Source organism: Nelumbo lutea, chromosome 3, assembly GCF_056320005.1.
Source record: "Nelumbo lutea isolate HS-2025 chromosome 3, American lotus-T2T, whole genome shotgun sequence".
Lineage (NCBI taxonomy): Eukaryota > Viridiplantae > Streptophyta > Magnoliopsida > Proteales > Nelumbonaceae > Nelumbo > Nelumbo lutea.
In genome coordinates, this window is record NC_142686.1 from 47,309,948 (window position 1) to 47,328,972 (window position 19,025).

The 19,025-nt window shown below is 39.9% G+C and overlaps 1 protein-coding gene across 4 annotated transcripts in view; it reads right to left on the bottom strand.

Annotated features, from left to right (window-relative positions):
• Nucleotides 1-19,025, bottom strand: part of SKL2 (shikimate kinase like 2) — a 37,051-nt gene extending 18,026 nt beyond the window's left edge. For all 4 annotated transcript variants that reach the window (XM_088980975.1, XM_088980973.1, XM_088980974.1 and 1 more), the window contains exons 1-4: nt 18,683-19,025; nt 11,064-11,254; nt 10,784-10,978; nt 3,448-3,509 (exon numbers count right to left, since the gene is read on the bottom strand). In XM_088980975.1, the coding sequence (XP_088837101.1) occupies nt 3,448-3,509; nt 10,784-10,978; nt 11,064-11,254; nt 18,683-18,919 (685 nt within the window). In that variant the 5' untranslated portion in view covers nt 18,920-19,025. The remainder of the gene's footprint in view (nt 1-3,447; nt 3,510-10,783; nt 10,979-11,063; nt 11,255-18,682) is intronic.

Below are 19,025 nucleotides of genomic sequence, written 5' to 3' on the forward strand. Positions count from 1 at the left end.
GCATAAAATTTCTGGAAGATGGCAAAGAATTCACTTTTTTCATTAAATAGAGCCACGTCATTCTTGAACAATCATCAACAAAAATAACAAAATATCGGTATCCATTATATGACATCACTTTATAAGGACCCCAAACATCTGAATGAATTAAAGAAAAAAGACTCGACACACGGTTATCGACCCTAGAACGAAAGGGAACACAATGGTGTTTCCCAAATTGACATGACTCACAATCTAAAACAGAAAGTTGACTCAATGAAGGGACTAAGGACTGCAACACTTTCAGCGAAGGATGACCAAATCTACAATGCCACTGGAGAGGAGAAATGGATGACTAAAGGGTCGTTGACATTCGTCCACCACCATCAAGATAATACAATCAACCGGCTTCATGTCCTCCACCAATCTTCATCCCTGTCTTGAGATCTTGAAAAACACACATAGAAGGGTAAAATGTGATGGAGCACTTAAGGAACTTGATCAGCTTACTAACAGACATAAGATTAAATGGAAGCTTAGGTACATATTAAACAGAGGATAGGGATACAGGGTCTAGGTCAACATTACCAACACCACAAATAGATGATGTGGAGCCATTAGCAAAGGTAACAGATTGTGATGTTGAGCAATGAGTGAGAGACGAAAACACACCTGGAGTTCCCGTCATGTGATCGGAGGCTCCAGAGTCAATAATCCAAGGGTTGGGTGTGGATGCCAAACAAGCCATACCTGAGTGTGCAAAGGAAGTTGTGTTCTGCTGCGACTTGGATTGAACAAACCTCTCATACTCATCCCGAGGAACACTCACCATCTCCTTGCCTGGACCATCTGAGGGAGTAGAAGGCATCGGGTAAGCTGACTGGTTCTCCTGTCTAGAGCTGAAACTGGTGTCACTAGTCATGGCATGGTTGGCCCACGTCGAGGGAGGACCATGTAAGTCATAGCAGTAGTTAATGGTATGTCCATCCAAACCACAATGAGTACACTTCCGTGGACCCGAACCACGTCCTCTACCACGAGCTCCCCCTGAATCTCTACCTCCAGTACGACCACCACCACGGATATGTGTAGATCCACCACTACCACTCCTGCCATGCTAGGCTCCTCGAGCCCCACTTCTGCCACCTCGACCTCTCGACACTACAAATGCTGATTTATCGGAGACATTAGAATCCATAGATCCAATGGAAGCCCTCCGAAGACGAGCAAACACCTCTAAATATGGAAGAGCAGATCCCCCTAGTATCTGGGCTCGTACTGGTTCATACTCAGACTTCAGCCCCACCAGAAACCGTGTCACATCAAGCTGCTCTCGCTGTTGCTGTTGAACTGTGACATCAGAAGTGAGAGGATGATAGACATTTAACTCATTACGGGCATTCCTCACACTGGCATAGTACTCCTCAAGGCTCTGATTTCCCTGTTGCAGATTGAAGTATTCCTGATACAGTTGATATACCCTAGTGGTATTATCCTGACCTGAATACAATTTATTAGCATGATCGCACACCTCTTTGGCTGTGTCAAGAAACATGAAGTTCACACTGATTTTGGGTTCCATACTGTTCCACAACCATGTAATAATCTGTGCATCTTCCTATTCCCAGTCTTCATACTCCTGAGAATTAGTGGGGGGTTTCTCCTCTCTTATATGCTTCACTTTCTTCTTTGCCTTCAGAAAAACCTCTACAGACTTGGCCCAAGGGACAAAATTCTCTCTATTCAGTTTAATGGAGGTCATTTGGACATTCAAGTAGTCAATAGATATCATGACACTAGGTTTACTATCACTGTTATCTGCCATTGTCGAACTCCCTTATCACTGAATTCTGAGCACTGAATTATGAGCACTACACACTGCACACTACACACAGATACTTCACTGAAATCTGCACATTGATTTCAGCAGTAAGAAATGCTGAGAACTGCAACACAAACCCTACTCACCGAAATCTGCACACTGATTTCAGCAGTATTAAATGGTGAAAACTGTAACACCACAACCCCTACTCACCGAAGTCTACACACTGATTTCAGCGATATCAAATGCTGAAAACCATGCTTGTAACACCACAAACCCTAATCCACAGCTACAGGAAGTTTCACCATTAAGTAGACACAATTGCCCTTCGAATCACACACAAACCAGAATAAACCCTAGCATAAACCCTAGCATACTGCAATCTGAAAACCCATCATGCGAACTGTACTACACCTCTCATGTATTCCATAACAGAAAATATGCATAAAAATAACTTTACCTCATCGCCTGAAGGCCAACCACACGAAGGGTTGAGACACCACTGCACCACATGTACCAGCCCTAACTAGGGCTTAGAAACCACAGCAACCAATCACCAACGACACAATTGGAGGCATAGGAACCTCCTAGGGAAGAGGGCGATCACTCCTTTTCAGCCCTTTTCCCAGTCTCCAACTCACAGCTAAGAAACCCAAGAAACCCTAATTCGAATGCGCAGAAGACAGAATTCTAGCAAGTCTGATTTGTTGAACCTTGCTCTGATACCATGTTGAAGTTTGACCTGCCCTAAAATTTTGTCTTGTTCGTTGACTGTAAAGTAAACAGCAAGAAGTAGGAGAAGAAAGAAGAAGAGAGAAAAGAGAGGAAAGAGACAAAGGCTGGTTCGAATTAGAGAAAAAGTAATCCCTAGATTCGGCCAGACCTGTTATTATATTATTAACTTATTGGAAAAGACTTAAGTGCCCTTCTTTAAGTAAGAGGCACTCGAACTCACATAACAGTACACATCAACATTCTCAACAAGTACAAAGACCGAAATACCCCTTCACTAACACCACTAACAAATTTAACTAGTCAAGTGTTCTACTTGCGCCAATGCTTCGGAAACATCAACATTACTAGACCTATTGAACCCTCACGGTGGAGGCGTAGAAAAGAATCAGGTTTGCTCTAATACTAAATTTGTCATTCAACAAACAGGTTAATGTATTATAGGGCCAATGAATGGAATTGAAGAACTTCAAGGTTTCACTATTAGAACAGACTAGGATTTCAAGAAAAGGGAAAAGGCAAGAAAAAATGAAAAAAAAAATGTCTTATCAGAGAGTGTGAAAAAAAAAATAAACACAATCTAGACAGCATAAATGGGTTGGTCGGCCAATCAAGGATTCAAAATTAAAGCTTGTAATTAGGTTTGTAAAATTCAAGAATTCTGCAGAACTTATATGCAAGAACATGAAGAAACTAAATATGAATTCAATACAACCAAATAAACTTGAGAAATTCAAAGTAAAAACTTTCTCCAAAATGTGTTTATGATGATTTAGAGTTACTTTTCTTGCTAGTATATTTTCTCTTGCAGCTTTTAGTCATGTGTGCAATATATGGGTGTCTAAGAGGTTCATAAGGAAAAATAACTGCATTATCAAGACCACTGACAGAATCAGACATCAAATCATACTCACATGAATCAACATCTTGTTTTGAAAATTCTTCCAGCAATTCACCTGTATTAAGTGGAGTATACCTGCAAATGATATAGACCAAATTCTTCCAATATATTAATCAACCAGACTTCAGAATCATGAGATCTAGAAGAGGTGATCAGTGATTCAGTATTTCACTCCAAAAGAAATGAATATTTTTTCCTGATAAGGCAGCCCTACTTCTATTCGTTAACAAAAAGAACTTGTGTATCAGTGGTGAATATGATTAACATGGACAAAGATAACTGATATTTGAGATAGTCAAATAACAATATGAGGAGTTGCACTGTGCCACATTAACCAAGAAAATAACAATACACCTGTTGGTGTGAAAATTCTAATAAATTCTCATGCAACATAATTCACTCAATCAAGTGATTGAGTTTTTATTATTTTGGGTAAGGCCCATTCAGGGAATCATACGGATCATTCCCCTTAACTACATCTCCACAAGAAAGTAGAGAACACCTTTTGATTCTGACTTGGAGAAATGAATGCATAGAACAAAAGAAAAGAACAATAGGGTGCTTAAAAAGAACTTTTCATTTGTTTTTCTTTTCCATCAAATGTACAATAATGAGAAGAAAGAATAAGAAAATACAATTGAGAAACTATACAGCAATACATTTCTCTTTTCTTTTTAATACAAAGAAAATTTCCTCCCCACTCCTTTCTTCACAATAAAGCTGTAGTCAATCAAATGAAATTCTAATTGTAGACAGCCTTAATCCTTGGATTTTTGCATACAAAAAGGGAAGCGTAGTCAATCAAACTAAATATTTGATTGTAGATGGTTTTCATCCCTCTGCTCTTCATTTTCATTTGAACGGAACCATAACCAGCCTTCAAGAATTAGACTGTAGACGGTTTAATCCCTAACTTTGTCTTGAAAGAGGGACCATAATCAACCAAGTAGAGACAACTGGTTGTAGATGATTTATCCTCTACTATTCATTTTCCTTTGAAGGGAACCATAATCAGCCTTCGAGAATTAAACTGTAGATGGTTTCATCCCTAATTTGTCTTGAAAGAGGGACCATAATCAATCAAGTAAAAGAACCTGGTTGTAGATGATTTACATAGCAAAAGACATAAGTAGGAAGTATTCACAGAGAGGACTTTCCTTTTTCTACCTGTATTAGTGAGACTTTTCCTTCCTTGCCTTCCCTTGAGCACTTCTCTTTTCTTCTCTCCTTACCTTCGCTTTTCTTAAGAATCTCTTGTGAAAATTTTCTACGAAGAGTCTCCCTGTGTCTCTAGCTTCCCTTTAAGGAGCTTAAATAGGGAGTGGGGTAGTTATGTAACTACCTCCTCCTCCTAGGTGAAGGACACCTGTCTCTCCCACTTAAAGAGAGGGAATTCTCATACAGGATACTTTTTAATAGTTTTAATGATTTGGCTAGAAGACTGTAAAGAGATTGGGCCGAATGGGCCCAAAGAGCTGCTTGTGTGATATCCTTTATTTTTATCTTTTATTTTATGTTGATGGGCCTCACTTAATGGACCTGTTATTTGTTCTTGTTTTATTTTCTTTATGTAATTGCCAAGCTGGCCGCCCACTTAAGGGCATACTTGTCATCATTATTTTTTAGAGATTAATAAAATAGGGTTAGAGGAGAAGGGTGAATTATTCGACTTCTTCTTCTCTTACCTCTTCTCTTTGACATACACAGCTCTTGCACTATTATTCAGATCTGATTTGCATTGTTAATTACTGATTTTAAACCTGATATTAGAAGACCGATTCACATCTTGGTATCAGAGCGGGTATAGTTCTTCTTTCTTCTTTTTCTTTGTTCCTGTACACTCTAAAATCAAGAGAGTGTGTGGAGAGATAGGTTCTCTATGGTATAGAGAATCACTTGCCTAGTTAGTAGAAGGGTTTAGAGATTTAAGTTCTAGCCGAATTTTGCCAAGAAGTGATGCTGTTTTGTTGCTGCCTGAAACCCTAGCCAACTAGAGATTTTCGAGGTTACCAGGAAAGGTGAAGCTTGGGTGTGGCGCTCTATGCTTGGAAGGTGTCTTGTGACTACTAAAGGAGGGCGGTTCAGGTTAGGAAGAGTTTGGGTCAGTCTGGTTGGTGCGGCACCATCTTCTCTCTTCCTCCCATCTGCTGGACGGAGCAAAACCCTAGTTTTTCAAGCACCCTATTTCTGGTTTGACTTCAAGTAAGTTTGCATAGTTAAAATTTCAGTTCTTTGATTTCCGTTTGATTAATGGAGACATACGGAAGTGAGTTCAAGTAGGTGCCGGTTTCTAGACCTGCTCCAGTAGATTCCGTTTTGACTGGTGTTACCACGATTAAGCTAGATGGGACGAACTATCTTGCCTAGGCACAGTCTATAAAAATTTATGTTTGTAGTAGAGGAAAACTCGGGTATCTCACAGGCAGTAAGGTGAAACCCGAAGAGACAGATCCTGAATTTGAGAGATGGATGCAAGAGAACTATACCATTATAGGATGGTTAGTTAACTCTATGCAACCTCATATAAGCCAACACTATCTCTGGATGTCTTCTGCTAAGGAGATATGGGACAGTGTAACTGAGACTTATTCACAGAAATTGAATGCAGCCCGAGCATACAAATTGAAAAGTGATGTGAAGAACCTGAGACAGGGGGAGAAGAGTATAGCAATCTACTACTCTATACTAAAATCCCTATGGCAGGAAATTGATGTTATGGAAACTGTGGTATGGGAGAGTAAAAAGGATGCTGAAATATACAGAAAGCTGGTGGAGAGAAATAGGGTGTTCGAGTTTCTCACTGGACTCAACCCTGAGTTTGATATAATCAGACAGAATATTTTGGCCAGAGACGAGGTTACTCTATCACAGGCATATGCCATGATAAGTAGTGAGGAAAGTAGACGACAAGTTCAATTGCAGAGTCCACCTACAGAACACTTTGCACATGCGGGAATGAAATCTAAGGGGCCTACCAAGAAGGGGGAGCAGTTGTGTGAATATTGCAAGAAACCACGGCATACCAAGGACACCTACTGGAAACTTCATCCTGGACTACTCCCTGAGAGGTTTAAGAACAATCCTAAGAAGGGCAGTCAAGCAGAAAAACTCAAGACTGCTAATGCTGCTGCAGTACCTGAAGGGGGAAGTAAGGAGACTGAGAAAACATCAACCATTGAGTAGTTGGTTGCAATGAAGTTAGACTTTGAGAAGTATGGGAGGCTCCTAAATCACCTAGAAGCTACAGTTTCTTCAGCCCACCCTTCCAACAGTACATCCTCTTCATCGGCTTTTGCTCACTCAGGTACATATGCCTCAGCTAATCATGCTTCAGTTTCAGGTAATCATAAACTCCCTTAGAATATAGATTCCAATGCATCAGACCATATGACCAGCCTATCTAACCTTTTTTGTTCATATCATCTCCTCTCTGGGAAAGAAAAAATATCCCTTGTCGATGGATCACTTGCCCCCATCTCTGTTAAAGGAGATAAAAAGACCTCTAACACCCTGTTCTTATCTTCAGTTCTCCATGTTCCTAAGCTTAACACAAACCTTTTATTTGTTAGTAGCTTAACAAAGTCCATGAACTGCAACATAACCTTATTTCCCACTCATTGTGTTTTTCAGGACCTGCAGTCTCAGAGGACGATTGGGAGTAGCCATGAGGCGAACAGAATATACCTGCTGGACACACCAGATCAAGCCTTGGAACCACCTAATGGAGTTGCTTTAGAGTCAGTTGTGTCAGAGTCTGTTAACAAAATTTTTTTATGTCATTTTCGATTTGGTCATGTCTTTTTCCGCTTTAAGTCATCTGTTCCCAGATATATTTAAAGGAGTGTCTTTATCTAGTCTTCATTGTGAGTCATGTGAGCTAGCAAAGCATTGTAGACATTCCTATTCAACAAGTAATAAAAAATGTGTTTCTCCCTTCCATATTGTTCACTTTGATGTGTGAAGGCCATATCACATCCCAACCATGGGGGGCTACAAGTCTTTTATCCTTTTTATTGATGATTATTCTCGTTATACTTGGATTTATCTCATGAAATCCCGGGATGAAGTACCAATTATTGTGAAAAAATTTCATGAACTTATCCTCACCCAGTTTAATACCCGTATCAAAATATTCCGCTCTGACATGCTAAGGAGTATTTTGAGAAAACCCTCTCCACCTATCTTGATGCTTTTGGGGTTATTCATTAAAGTTCTTGTTCCTACACTCCACAACAAAACGAGGTGGCGGAAAGAAAGAACAGACATGTGGTTGAGGTTGCCAGATCCCTTTTATTTGCATCCCATGTTCCTGTAAGGTTTTGGGCAGATGTTGTTCATACTGCTACCTACCTAATCAACCGTATGCGGATCTCTTTTCTCTCCCTCTCCGTGTATTTGGGAGTACTTGTTATGTGCATATTCATAGTCACCAAATGCATAAATTTGAACCTAAGGCTCATAAGTGTGTTTCTGGGATATGCCTCTACACAAAAGGGTTCGTGGCACCCGCTTTGTATCTCGGGATGTCACCTTTGTCGAGTTGACTCCTTTCTTTAGTATTCCTCCTGAGGGGGAGACATCTAATGAACCCTTTGCTATGTCTCCAGCTGTTCCTCTTCCCATCCCTAGTGAGTCTGATCATGGGGTGTCCACCTCTTCCACTAGACCCACCCTTGATCCTCCTCTTGCTTCTGCTCCTACTCTCCAAAGGTGTTACTAAAGACGGAGTTTCAAACATATGCAGGTTGTTTCCACTCCTTCAGAAGAGCATCTTGCCACTCCCATAGTTCCGGAGGAAACAGGTCAGCCCTCTATTGGCCTAGCTTCGATTGTCCCTGACCTTGACCTTCCTATTGCTCTTCGCAAGGGCAAGCGGAAGTGTACAGCCCATTGCATCTCCAAGCATTTATCTTACAGCCTTCTCTCTCCTTCTTACTACTCCTTTCTTGCTTTTGTTTCTTCACATGTGATACCCAGGTCTGTATCAGAAGCATTATCTCAACCTGAATGGAGGGATGCTACGATGACTGAACTTGAAGCATCATATAAGAACCATACCTGGGATATTGTGGACTTGCTGGAAGGGAAGGAACCAGTGGGGTGTAAATGGATGTTTACCATTAAACATCACTCTGATGGCTCGGTTGAGAGGTATAAGGCTAGGTTGGTTGCCAAGGGTTACACCCAAATGTATGGCATTGACCATCTTGAGACCTTTGCTCCTATAGCTAAGATGACTTCAGTTAGGTTCTTGTTTTCTCTAGCAGCTACCTTTGACTAGTTCCTACACCAATTTGATATTAAAAATGCTTTCTTGAATGGAGATCTGCATGAAGAAGTTTATATGTCTCTACCTTCAGGGGTGTATGGAAAAGAAATGAAATGCAAGGTGTGTAAACTACACAAATCCATTTATGATCTCAAACAATCTCCTCGGGCTTGGTTTGAAAGATTTCGGGCTGCTCTTGTCTCCTTTGGCTACATTCAAACACAATCTGATCATACATTGTTCTTGAAGAGAAATAACACTCTGGTGACCTTCTTGATTGTTTATGTTGATGATATTGTGGTCATGGGTAATAACATTGAAGAGGCCAGTAAACTATAAGGATTTCTCAACTCTGAATTTGAAATCAAAGACTTGGGAGATCTTTGGTATTTCTTAGGTATTGAAGTTGCTCGGTCTAAGGATGGTATCTTCATATCTCAACGCAAATATGTCCTTGATCTTCTTGCTGAAACTGGTAAACTTGGAGCTAAGCCTATCTCCACTCCCATTGATCCTAATCATAAGCTTTCTGCCACAGATGGTGAACCTTTGTCTGATAAGGGAGTGTTTCAGAGACTGCTTAGGAGGTTGTTATACCTTTGCATGACTCGGCCAGATATTTCCTATGCAGTAAGTGTTATTAGTCAGTTTATGCATTCTCCCAAAGATACACATCTAGCTGCTACAAAAAGGGTTTTGTGCTACTTGAAAGGTACTCCAGGGAAAGGTATTCTATTTGCTAAGCATGGTCACATGAAGCTGGAAGTCTTTATTGATGCAGATTGGGCAGGATGTATTGATGACAGAAGGTCCACATCTGGTTATTGTGCTTTGGTTGCTAGGAATATTGTGTCTTGGAGAAGTAAAAAACAATCAGTAGTTGCTAGATCCTCAGCTGAAGCAGAATACAAGGCAGTGACTCATGGTGTGTCAGAACTACCATGGCTACGATCTCTTCTAGAGGAATTGGAAGTGAACTATGAGAAACCAATGGTGCTCTGTTGTGACAACCAAGCTGCTATCAACATTGCACGTAATCCTGTTCAACATGACAGAACTAAGCGCATTGAGGTTGATAGGCATTTCATAGGGGAAAGAGTCTCTTCAAGCGAAGTTTGTTTGCCATTTATCACATCAGAAGAGCAACTGGTTGATATCTTGTCCAAGGGAGTTTCCAAAGGGAAATTGACACACTATATAAGCAAGCTGGGTATGATTGACATCTATGCTCAAATTGAGGAGGAGTGTAAAGAGACTAGGCCGAATGGGCCCTAACAACTGCTTGTGTGATATCCTTTATTTTTATCTTTTATTTTATGTTGATGGGCCCCACTTAATGGGCCTGTTATTTGTTCTTGTTTTATTTTCTTTATGTAATTGCCAAGCTGGCCACCCACTTAAGGGCATACTTGTCATCATTATTTTTTAGAGATTAATAAAATAGGGTTAGAGGAGAAGGGTGAATTATTCGACTTCTTCTTCTCTTACCTCTTCTCTTCGACATACACAGCTCTTGCACTATTATTCAGATCTGATTTGCACTGTTAATTACTGATTTTAAACCTGATATTAGAAAACTGATTTACATGTAAGACTAGTTAACCCACTTATTTGAGTTCTAATTTATTAAATGTTATTTGGATTTTAAAAAAAAATGCCTTCAACAACACCAGAACCAATATTTTAATCCAAGTATGAAGTTCCAGGTAAATTTAAGTCTACGTATGTCCTATGTGTATCTCTGTATCCGTATATGTTGTAACTAACAATTAATAAAAGAACTATATTTGCACTATATAAAATGAATAATGTATCTTTATGTGCATTTTAGAAGTAAATAAAGATGAGCATTTTCATGTGTCCACTACACGTCAACACGTGTCATCTTGATATGGGTCAATATCCTACACGAGCAGCCCCTCCACTTTAAATATTTGGAGTTGAATAATATGGATGTGTAACTTATTGAATTTTTTTGGTAAATTCAGTAAGATAGCAAATGAATAAAATGGAACAGATATTAACAATGAGAAAAATCAATTTAAAATCATCAGTTCCTATTACCTAGAGGAAAACATACCCAAGGCCAACTGCAAGTTTCTGAGCAATTTTCTGGTTAATTTCTGTCGACTCCCCAACAATGTAGATTGAAGTTCCTTTAAGAAGTTGTGCAACTCCTACTGTAAGCGACTCCCAGGACTCCATGATGTCTGGCCACTTCAAGTCTGGATCTTGCTTTTTCAAATTGACTACAAGTTGATCCTCATCTAAGTACCTGTTGGAAACAGTAAGCCCAAGCTAACATGTGATCATTTTCTTTTAAAGAATAAGGAAATTCATGTAAGGAAGATCATACAAACCATATAGTTTCAGCAGGCTTTATCCTCCCATACAGATTATTAGTTTCTATAAGAGTTATGGGAGACTCAGTGCAGTGCTTTCTTATTGTTAAGGAACTCTCATCAGCATCCACAGAAATATCTCTAGAACTTTGAATATCTCCAGACCCTAGCTTTAATCTCAATTCTACCTCTGTAGTACTATCAGAAAACTGCATAAAGATTTGTATAAAGGTGCTTAGTGATTTACATAGGGTAAAACCAAATGCTCGTTTAAAATCAAAGGTTCAACCGAGAAAATAGAGAGGTTAAAATGAAATCATCAAAGTTTCATTAATTTCAAAAGTCCTACAATCAGATATACAATAATTTCACAAAATGTTCTAGTGTCTCTATTTGAATCATTAACCTAGATGGATTGAAACGTAGCTCTCAAGTTTTTAAGGTTAGGATAGATATTCAAATTCATATTCCCAATTCATTTGGAAGCTATCTGACCTACATATAATATGTGCAAAAAACACTTTTTAAAGTATATATGATGCCTTCTCCAAGTCTCTTACTTTAAAAGAGACTTCTGCTTAATAGTAGCATTAGGGTTTGTTTTCCTTAAAAGCTACTACACTAGAAATCTGTACCTGCAATAAGAAGAAGAAAAGGGAGAGAGGAACGGGGAGAGAGAAGTCTGGGGGAAGAAAGGTAAGGATTGCCCAACCAATTCATTAGATTATATACTTAACAGAATATAGAATGCAATCATATAAATACCCACACTAAGTTATTTACATCCCAAATATCACTACAACAACTATTTATTTAAATAATAATTTTAGCCTACACAATTCTTGCTTCACTATTTGGTTCTTTTCTTCTTATGACATTCAAAAAAAAAAAAAAGCTATCTTTACATTTTGTTAAGCATTTGTTCAGGGAATTCTTTATTGAGTAACATTAATTCTATTAATAATCAAATATTTATATAAATATATTAACCTGAAATGTGTACGTAAGAAGGCCTGAGGATGAGGGAAAGGGAATCTAACAGTATTTTTTGCCTTTTTCTCATAGAAATACAAGAATGCCACTCTCTACCAACTCTCTCTCTCTTTTGCTTTTTTTTCCTTTCAAATTACAAGAATGCCACTCTCTCCTACCAACTCTCTCTCTCTCTTGCTTTTTTTTTCTTTCAAATTACAAGAATGCCACACTCTCTCTTAGGGATGGCAACTTCCTTATCCCCGGCCCGATGGGGTCGAGGATGGGGATTTCAGTTTTCTTCGATTTTTCTTCTAGCCTGAGTGAAAGCTCGACAAGAGGCCAAAAAGGAGTGGTCGTTTTGTGGTTTTGGAGGTAAGTATGCCTCTAGTTACTATGGTGGTGGTCGTTGAGGTGGTGTACTAGATGCCCTCTATTCTGTGATACGAAGAGGGTTGTTTGTGGATAGGTATGAACAGTTTTGTTTTTCGCCCAAATAGTGGATTGTAAATGCTGTGTTTTGGTTCAAAATATTTTTTTGTGAAGGTTTGAAGTGATTAGTATGCATATCAGCCTTGTTCTCCTCTGTTTTACCTCGTATGTGTGTTGAAAGTAGGGTTTTTCGACTGCTGAAGTTCACAACAGTAGTGGTGTGGTGGTGGTTGTACTGTGTTGAATGGTGTGTGGATGATTCTAAATAGTTGAAAGTAAAACCTTGTGTCGTGTGGTGGTGTTCATACTGATTTCTGTGGTGGTGTTCATACTTCCTTGTGAGGTGAGCAAATTTAGTTGAAAATGTCGTCAACCGGAGATGGTAGTGACAACAAAACTGAGGTGATGATCTCTCTAGATTATCTGAATGCTCAAATGATATTCATTAAACTGAATGGTGAGAACTATGTGCCTTGGGCCAAGTCAGTGGAGGTGTTCTTAAAAGCCAAGAAGAAGGTGAAGCATGTGAGAGAGGAAAGACCTTCCTCTGACTCTCTAGGGTTTAGTGACTGGGGGGAGCAGGAGGATGCTCAAATTATGACATGGTTGTGGAATAGCATGGAGCCAAAAATCAGTATGAACTTTATTCCTAGATACAGCTAAAGAGATATGGGATCATGCTAAGAAACTGTATTCCGGGTAAGACAATACAACTAGGGTGTATCAGTTGTACCAAGAGTACTTCAATCTGAAGCAAGGTAGCAGAGCTTGGAAGAATACTATGCAAATTTGAGGAATATCTAAAATGAGCTTAATGTGTATCATCCTCTGACACCGGATGTTCAGGTTTAGCAACAACAACACGAGCAACTTGATGTAACGAGATTTCTGGTGGGTTTGAGGGCTGAATATGAACCTATCCGTGCACAAATACTAGGGGGTCTGCCCTTCCCTCACTTGAAGAAGTGTTTGCCCGTCTTAGGAGGACATCTATTAAGTCTACAGAGCATTCTTCCTTCTTAGATAGATCCGGTTTGGTTGTGGCTAGAGGTGGAGGTCATGGAAATAGAGGTGGTGGTGGTGGTCGTGGTGGTCGTGGACTTCCAGGAAACCAAGGTGGTCCCGTGTCTAACCGGGCTGGTGGCCGGAGTGGATGTCGAGACTCAGGGGGAGGTCGTGGTAAAGGAAGAAGTAATGCTCCTAGGAAGTGTACATACTGTTGATTAGAGGGGCACACTATAAATTTCTGCTATGATTTACATGGTCCACCCAACACTTGGGCTGACCATGCTGTGACTAGGGACAGTGGTATAGTTAGTGAAAATCAGCAAACGGACCAGACTCCCTCCACATCTATTGGTGCTTCTGGAAGGAGATGGTGAGTGTACCTCATGTAGTATATGAGCAGTTCCTTCTGACATCTTCTCAGGAGAACACAGCTACCCTTGCCCATTCAGGTATGGCTTGCTTGGCCTCCAAACCTTCACATTGGATCATTGATTCCGAAGCCTCAGACCATATGTCTAGGACTCCAAATGTATTCTCTTCTCTTTCTCGATCCTCCATATCTCAAACAATTATTCTTGCTAATGGTTCTACATCTCCCATTTGTGGTGTTGGTGATGTTGACCTCTCCTCCTTCTCTTTATCATCTGTTTTATATGTTCTTAAGTTCCCTTTTAACCTAATATCTGTTAGTAGATTAACCAAGTCACTTAATTGTTCCATAACCTTTAATCCCTTTTCTTGTGTGTTTCAGGATCTCAAGACGGGGATGAAGATTGGTGGAGGGCATGAGGCAAGTGTATTGTATTACCTTGATGGTGGTGGTCCTCTAGTAGCCTTTCAGTCGTCTCTTACTCCTCTTCAATGGCACTGCAAACTTGGTCATCCTTCTCTCAAAACTTTGAAGTTGTTGGTTCCTTCTTTGAGTCATCTTTTATCGTTGGATTGTGAATCGTGTTAGCTTGGGAAACATCATAGTCTCTTTCAGTCCAAGAGTTGATAGTCGTGTTTTGAGTCATTTTTCTTTAGTTCATTCTGATGTTTTGGGTCCAATCTAAGTAATGTCATATAATGGCTATAAGTATTTTGTCATTTTTGTTGATGACTTTTCAAGAATGACATGGATTTATCTTATGAAAGATCACAGTGAATTGTTCTCCATTTTTCAGAAATTTTATGTTGAAATACGTACACAGTTTGGTATTCATATTAAAATTCTTCACTCTGACAATGCAAAAGAGTACATCTTAACACCATTTCAGCAATACTTAGAGCATCATGGGATAATTCATCAAACCTCGTGTTCCTATAACCCACAACAGAACGGTGTAGCTGAACACAAAAATCAACATCTCCTTGAAACTTCTCGGTCTATGATGCTTAATATGAATGTCCAAAAGAGTTTTTGGAGTGATGCTGTCCTCACATCATGTTTTCTGATCAATCGGATGCCCATGTCCATCCTTGGAAGTCAATCTCCCTTCTCCGTGTTTTTTCCCACCTTGTCCCCATTTCCTCTTACCCTAAGAGTCATTGGGTGTATTTGCTTTGTTCAAAATTTGGGTCCTGGTTTAGACAAGTTAGATGCACGAGCTACTAAGTGTATTTTCCTTGGATACTCCAGGACTCTGAAAGGGTATAAGTGCTATAACCCTAACTCCTATAAGTCATTTGTGTGTTCCAATGTCACCTTCTTTGAATCGGTTCCTTTTTTTCTCGAGCATTGTGGTTCATTCTCTTTCCCCTGTAGTTCCTCTTCCTGTCCCTGTTGATGATCATCTTCCCATGGTCCCCATTCCAGTTGTAGTTCCTCCTCCCATGCCAGTTACTACTAAGAGTCCACCAATCAGATAAGTGTATACTCACAGAAGCACACTGGCCCCTCCTCCAATCCAGCCCTCGTCAACAGATCCTATGGTTGCTTCTCCCTCAGACCTTGATCTCCCTATTGCCCTGCGGAAAGGTAAACGCACTTGTACTTCTCATCCTATTTCACATTATGTTTCTGTTGCTCACCTTTCTTCTTCTCATCGCAACCGTATATCATTGCTATCATCTATTTCCATTCCCAAGACTGTCCATGAAGCCCTTACCTCCCTAGGGTGGCGGCAAGCAATGGAAAAGGAACTATCTGCTCTACAACACAACCACACGTGAGAACTCACTGCTCTTCCTCCTGGTAAGCATGTTGTTGGGTGTAAGTGGGTCTACATAGTGAAGTATCTCCCAAGGGTTATTCTCAGCTGTATGGTGTAGACTATATGGAGACATTTTCTCCTGTGACTAAAATTGGTTTAGTTCGGGTGCTGATTTCCTTAGCTACTATGTATGATTGGCCTCTTTTGCAACTAGACGTTAAAAATGCCTTCCTGCATGGTGATCTCATTGAGGAGGTGTATATGGAGCAACCACCAGGGTTTGTTGCTCGGAGAGAGGATCATAAGGTTTGTAGACTCAAAAAGGCAATTTATGGACTATAACAATCTCCACGAGCATGGTTTGGCAGGTTCAATGAAGTAGTGAAAAACTTTGGGATGAAACAATGTTAGGTAGACCATTCTGTGTTCAGCCATGATGCAAAAAACGGGAAAATCTTGCTAGTGGTGTATATGGATGATATTGTCATAACTGGGAGTGACAATAATGGGATTGACAGGTTGAAGAAATTTCTACAAGACCACTTCAATACGAAAGATTTGGGTAAGCTGAAATACTTCCTAGGAATAGAAGTTGCAATGTCAAGACATGGAATTAACTTATGTCAAAGAAAATATGTTCTTGACTTACTTGAAGAAACAGGGTTGTTAGGTGCTAAACCAGTAGAGAATCCTATGGAACTAAATACCCAACCAAATATATCATTTGCTATGAGTATGGTGAGTCATTTTATGCAACATCCTCGGATTCCTTATTGGGAAGCAGTTCTAAGGATTGTTAGGTACCTGAAGGGTGCTCTAGGTCGTGGTTTTCTATATAAAAGTGGAGGGCCCCTTGAGATAGTAGGGTATACAGATGCTGATTGGGCTGGTTCTGTATCAAACAGGAGATCAACTACAGGGTATTGTACCTTTCTTGGTGGCAATCTTGTAACTTGGAAGAGCAAGAAATAAACAGTGGTGGCAAGGAGTAGTGCAGAATCTGAGTACAGAGCTACGGCTCATACCACAAGTGAATTGGTATGGTTGAAGAACTTGCTACAAGAGATGGGGTTCTCAGTTGACAAACCTATGAGACTATACTGTGATAACCAAGCAGTTGTTCACATCTCTTCCAATCTAGTCTTCCATGAGAAAACCAAGCATATTGAGGTTGATTGTCACTTTATAAGAGAGAAAGTGATCAGTGGAGTGATAGCCACATCTCATGTGAGCTCGGGAAATCAGTGGGCAAATCTCTTTATAAAGGGATTGTCCCGAGGCAGAGTAGATTATATTTGTGACAAGCTTGGACTATATGACATATACTCTCTAGCTTGAGGGGGAGTGTTAGAGTTCACAAAACAGGGGTATTTTGGTCATTTGGGTGTATCTGTGTAAGAGTGAAAGGTCTATTTTATTCAGGTCCAAGTTGTGTGCCCCATCACTTATGAGGGGCAATATAGTCTTTCTTGTAACCAAACTTATTTTGAGATAAATACAAGTGGGTCGACTAGAGATGACTGTTTTTTCCTCATCTGGACGAACCCTTCTTCTCCTCTTTCTTCTTCTTCTTCTCTTCTTCTTCTCTACTTTAACCTAGAATCGAATAGGGATTTTACAACCTCCAATAGGAATGACCAATCAACCAAGTCATACACCTTTTCCATATCTAATTTACAAACCACACCTCTTCTCCTGGATCTCTTATAGTCCTCTAAACTCTCATTTGCTACAAGTATATGATCTGTTATTTGCCTCCCCTTCACAAAAGCTCCTTGATTGCTTGCTATGATAGTTGGAAGCACCTTTCTAATTCTAAGGGACAGCACCTTAATGATGATCTTATAAAGGCTATTTACTAGATTGATCGGTTTGTAATCCTTTGGATGATTTGCATCACTTTTCTTGGGAACCAAAGCAATGAAGGTGGAATTTAACCCAGGGCTGATTACTCCTCTGGTATGGAATTCATCGAATACCAGCTTTAAGTCCTCCTTTAGTATACAATCCTAGTAAAAAGCCATCGTAAAACCATCTGGGCCCAATGCCTTTGATCTATCCATTGAGAAAACCACTTCTTTTATTTCTTCCAACTCAAACTTCTTTTCCAACCACTCCCTATCTTCTCTCTTGAGTGTTGGCCAATCCAAACCTTCCAGCCACCATTTACTTAGGGGCCTTCTAAATATATGCTTAAAATGATTTGCAAATGCTTCTGCAATTTCTCTTTGACTTGTGACAGTTTCCCCTTCAATCTCCAAACTGGTAATAAAATTTCTTCTCCTTCTGCTACTTGCCAAAGCATGAAAGAACCTAGTGTTCCTGCAAATCTCTTTTAGCCACTTGCATCTTGACTTTTGCATCCAGCTTATTTCCTCTTGAAGAATATAATCCTCTAACTGTTTATGTAATCCCCATCTTTATTCCTTATCCTCTACGGTTAGGCTGCCTCTCCCTTCTTTGCTGTCCAAATCTTTAATTTGTGTAATCACACTCTGCTTCCTTTCCTCCAATCTCCCAAACTCTAATAGATTCCATTCCTTGATTTTTCATTTCTAATATTGGAGCTTTTTATGAAACCGCATCCCGCACCACACCACTACGGGATTACTCTATGACCACCACTCTTTACTTTCTTAATGAAACTCGGGTGCTCTAACCACATGTTTTCAAATCTAAATGGAGCGCTACCAGCATTTATCACCTCCTCCTTACAAAGTAAAATAAGCTCATCAACAAGAAAGCATAAGAGAGAGAGAGAGAGAGAGGGAACATGGATAAGGAAAAAAACTCCATGAAATACCTCTTAACTTATTCGCTTTTCAATAAAGTTAATCATATGCCCTCCCAAAGATAGTTTTTACAATAAAATTAATCCCTTAAATCCAAAGATAAATGTATCGAAAGGTACTTTAATATTAAAAATCAAAACGACTTTCACATTTTCATCTTCATTTGCAGAAATGTGTGACACCCAATTCCAAATTCCACGAAAAAAAGTTCAACAAGAAAGTATAAGAGAGAGAGAGAGAGAGAGAGAGAGAGAGAGAGAGAGGGAACATGGATAAGGAGAAAAACTCCATGAAATACCTCGTAACTTATTGTGTCAACAGCGCCCGATGAGAGACTTCTGCAGCAAACACGGCCGAATCTCTTAGAGAGAGCGACTCCTGTGGGCAGAAGATGGCACTTCGGCAACGAGAACGCATTGTTGATAGCGAATTTAGGTGCGCATTTGCAGATAAAGAGTTTGGGGAGCGAAAATTCTATGGCTTTGATGGCGTTTCCGGAGAGGAAGCAGGGAATGAAGAGCATAGAAGCAGCCATTTGTGTCAGCTGAGAATGTGAGAGATAACACTAGTGCAGGAGCCTTTATCCATTGAGAGCAAGGAACCTGAACAGTCACTATGGGAGATTAGGAGTTCCTGTTCCG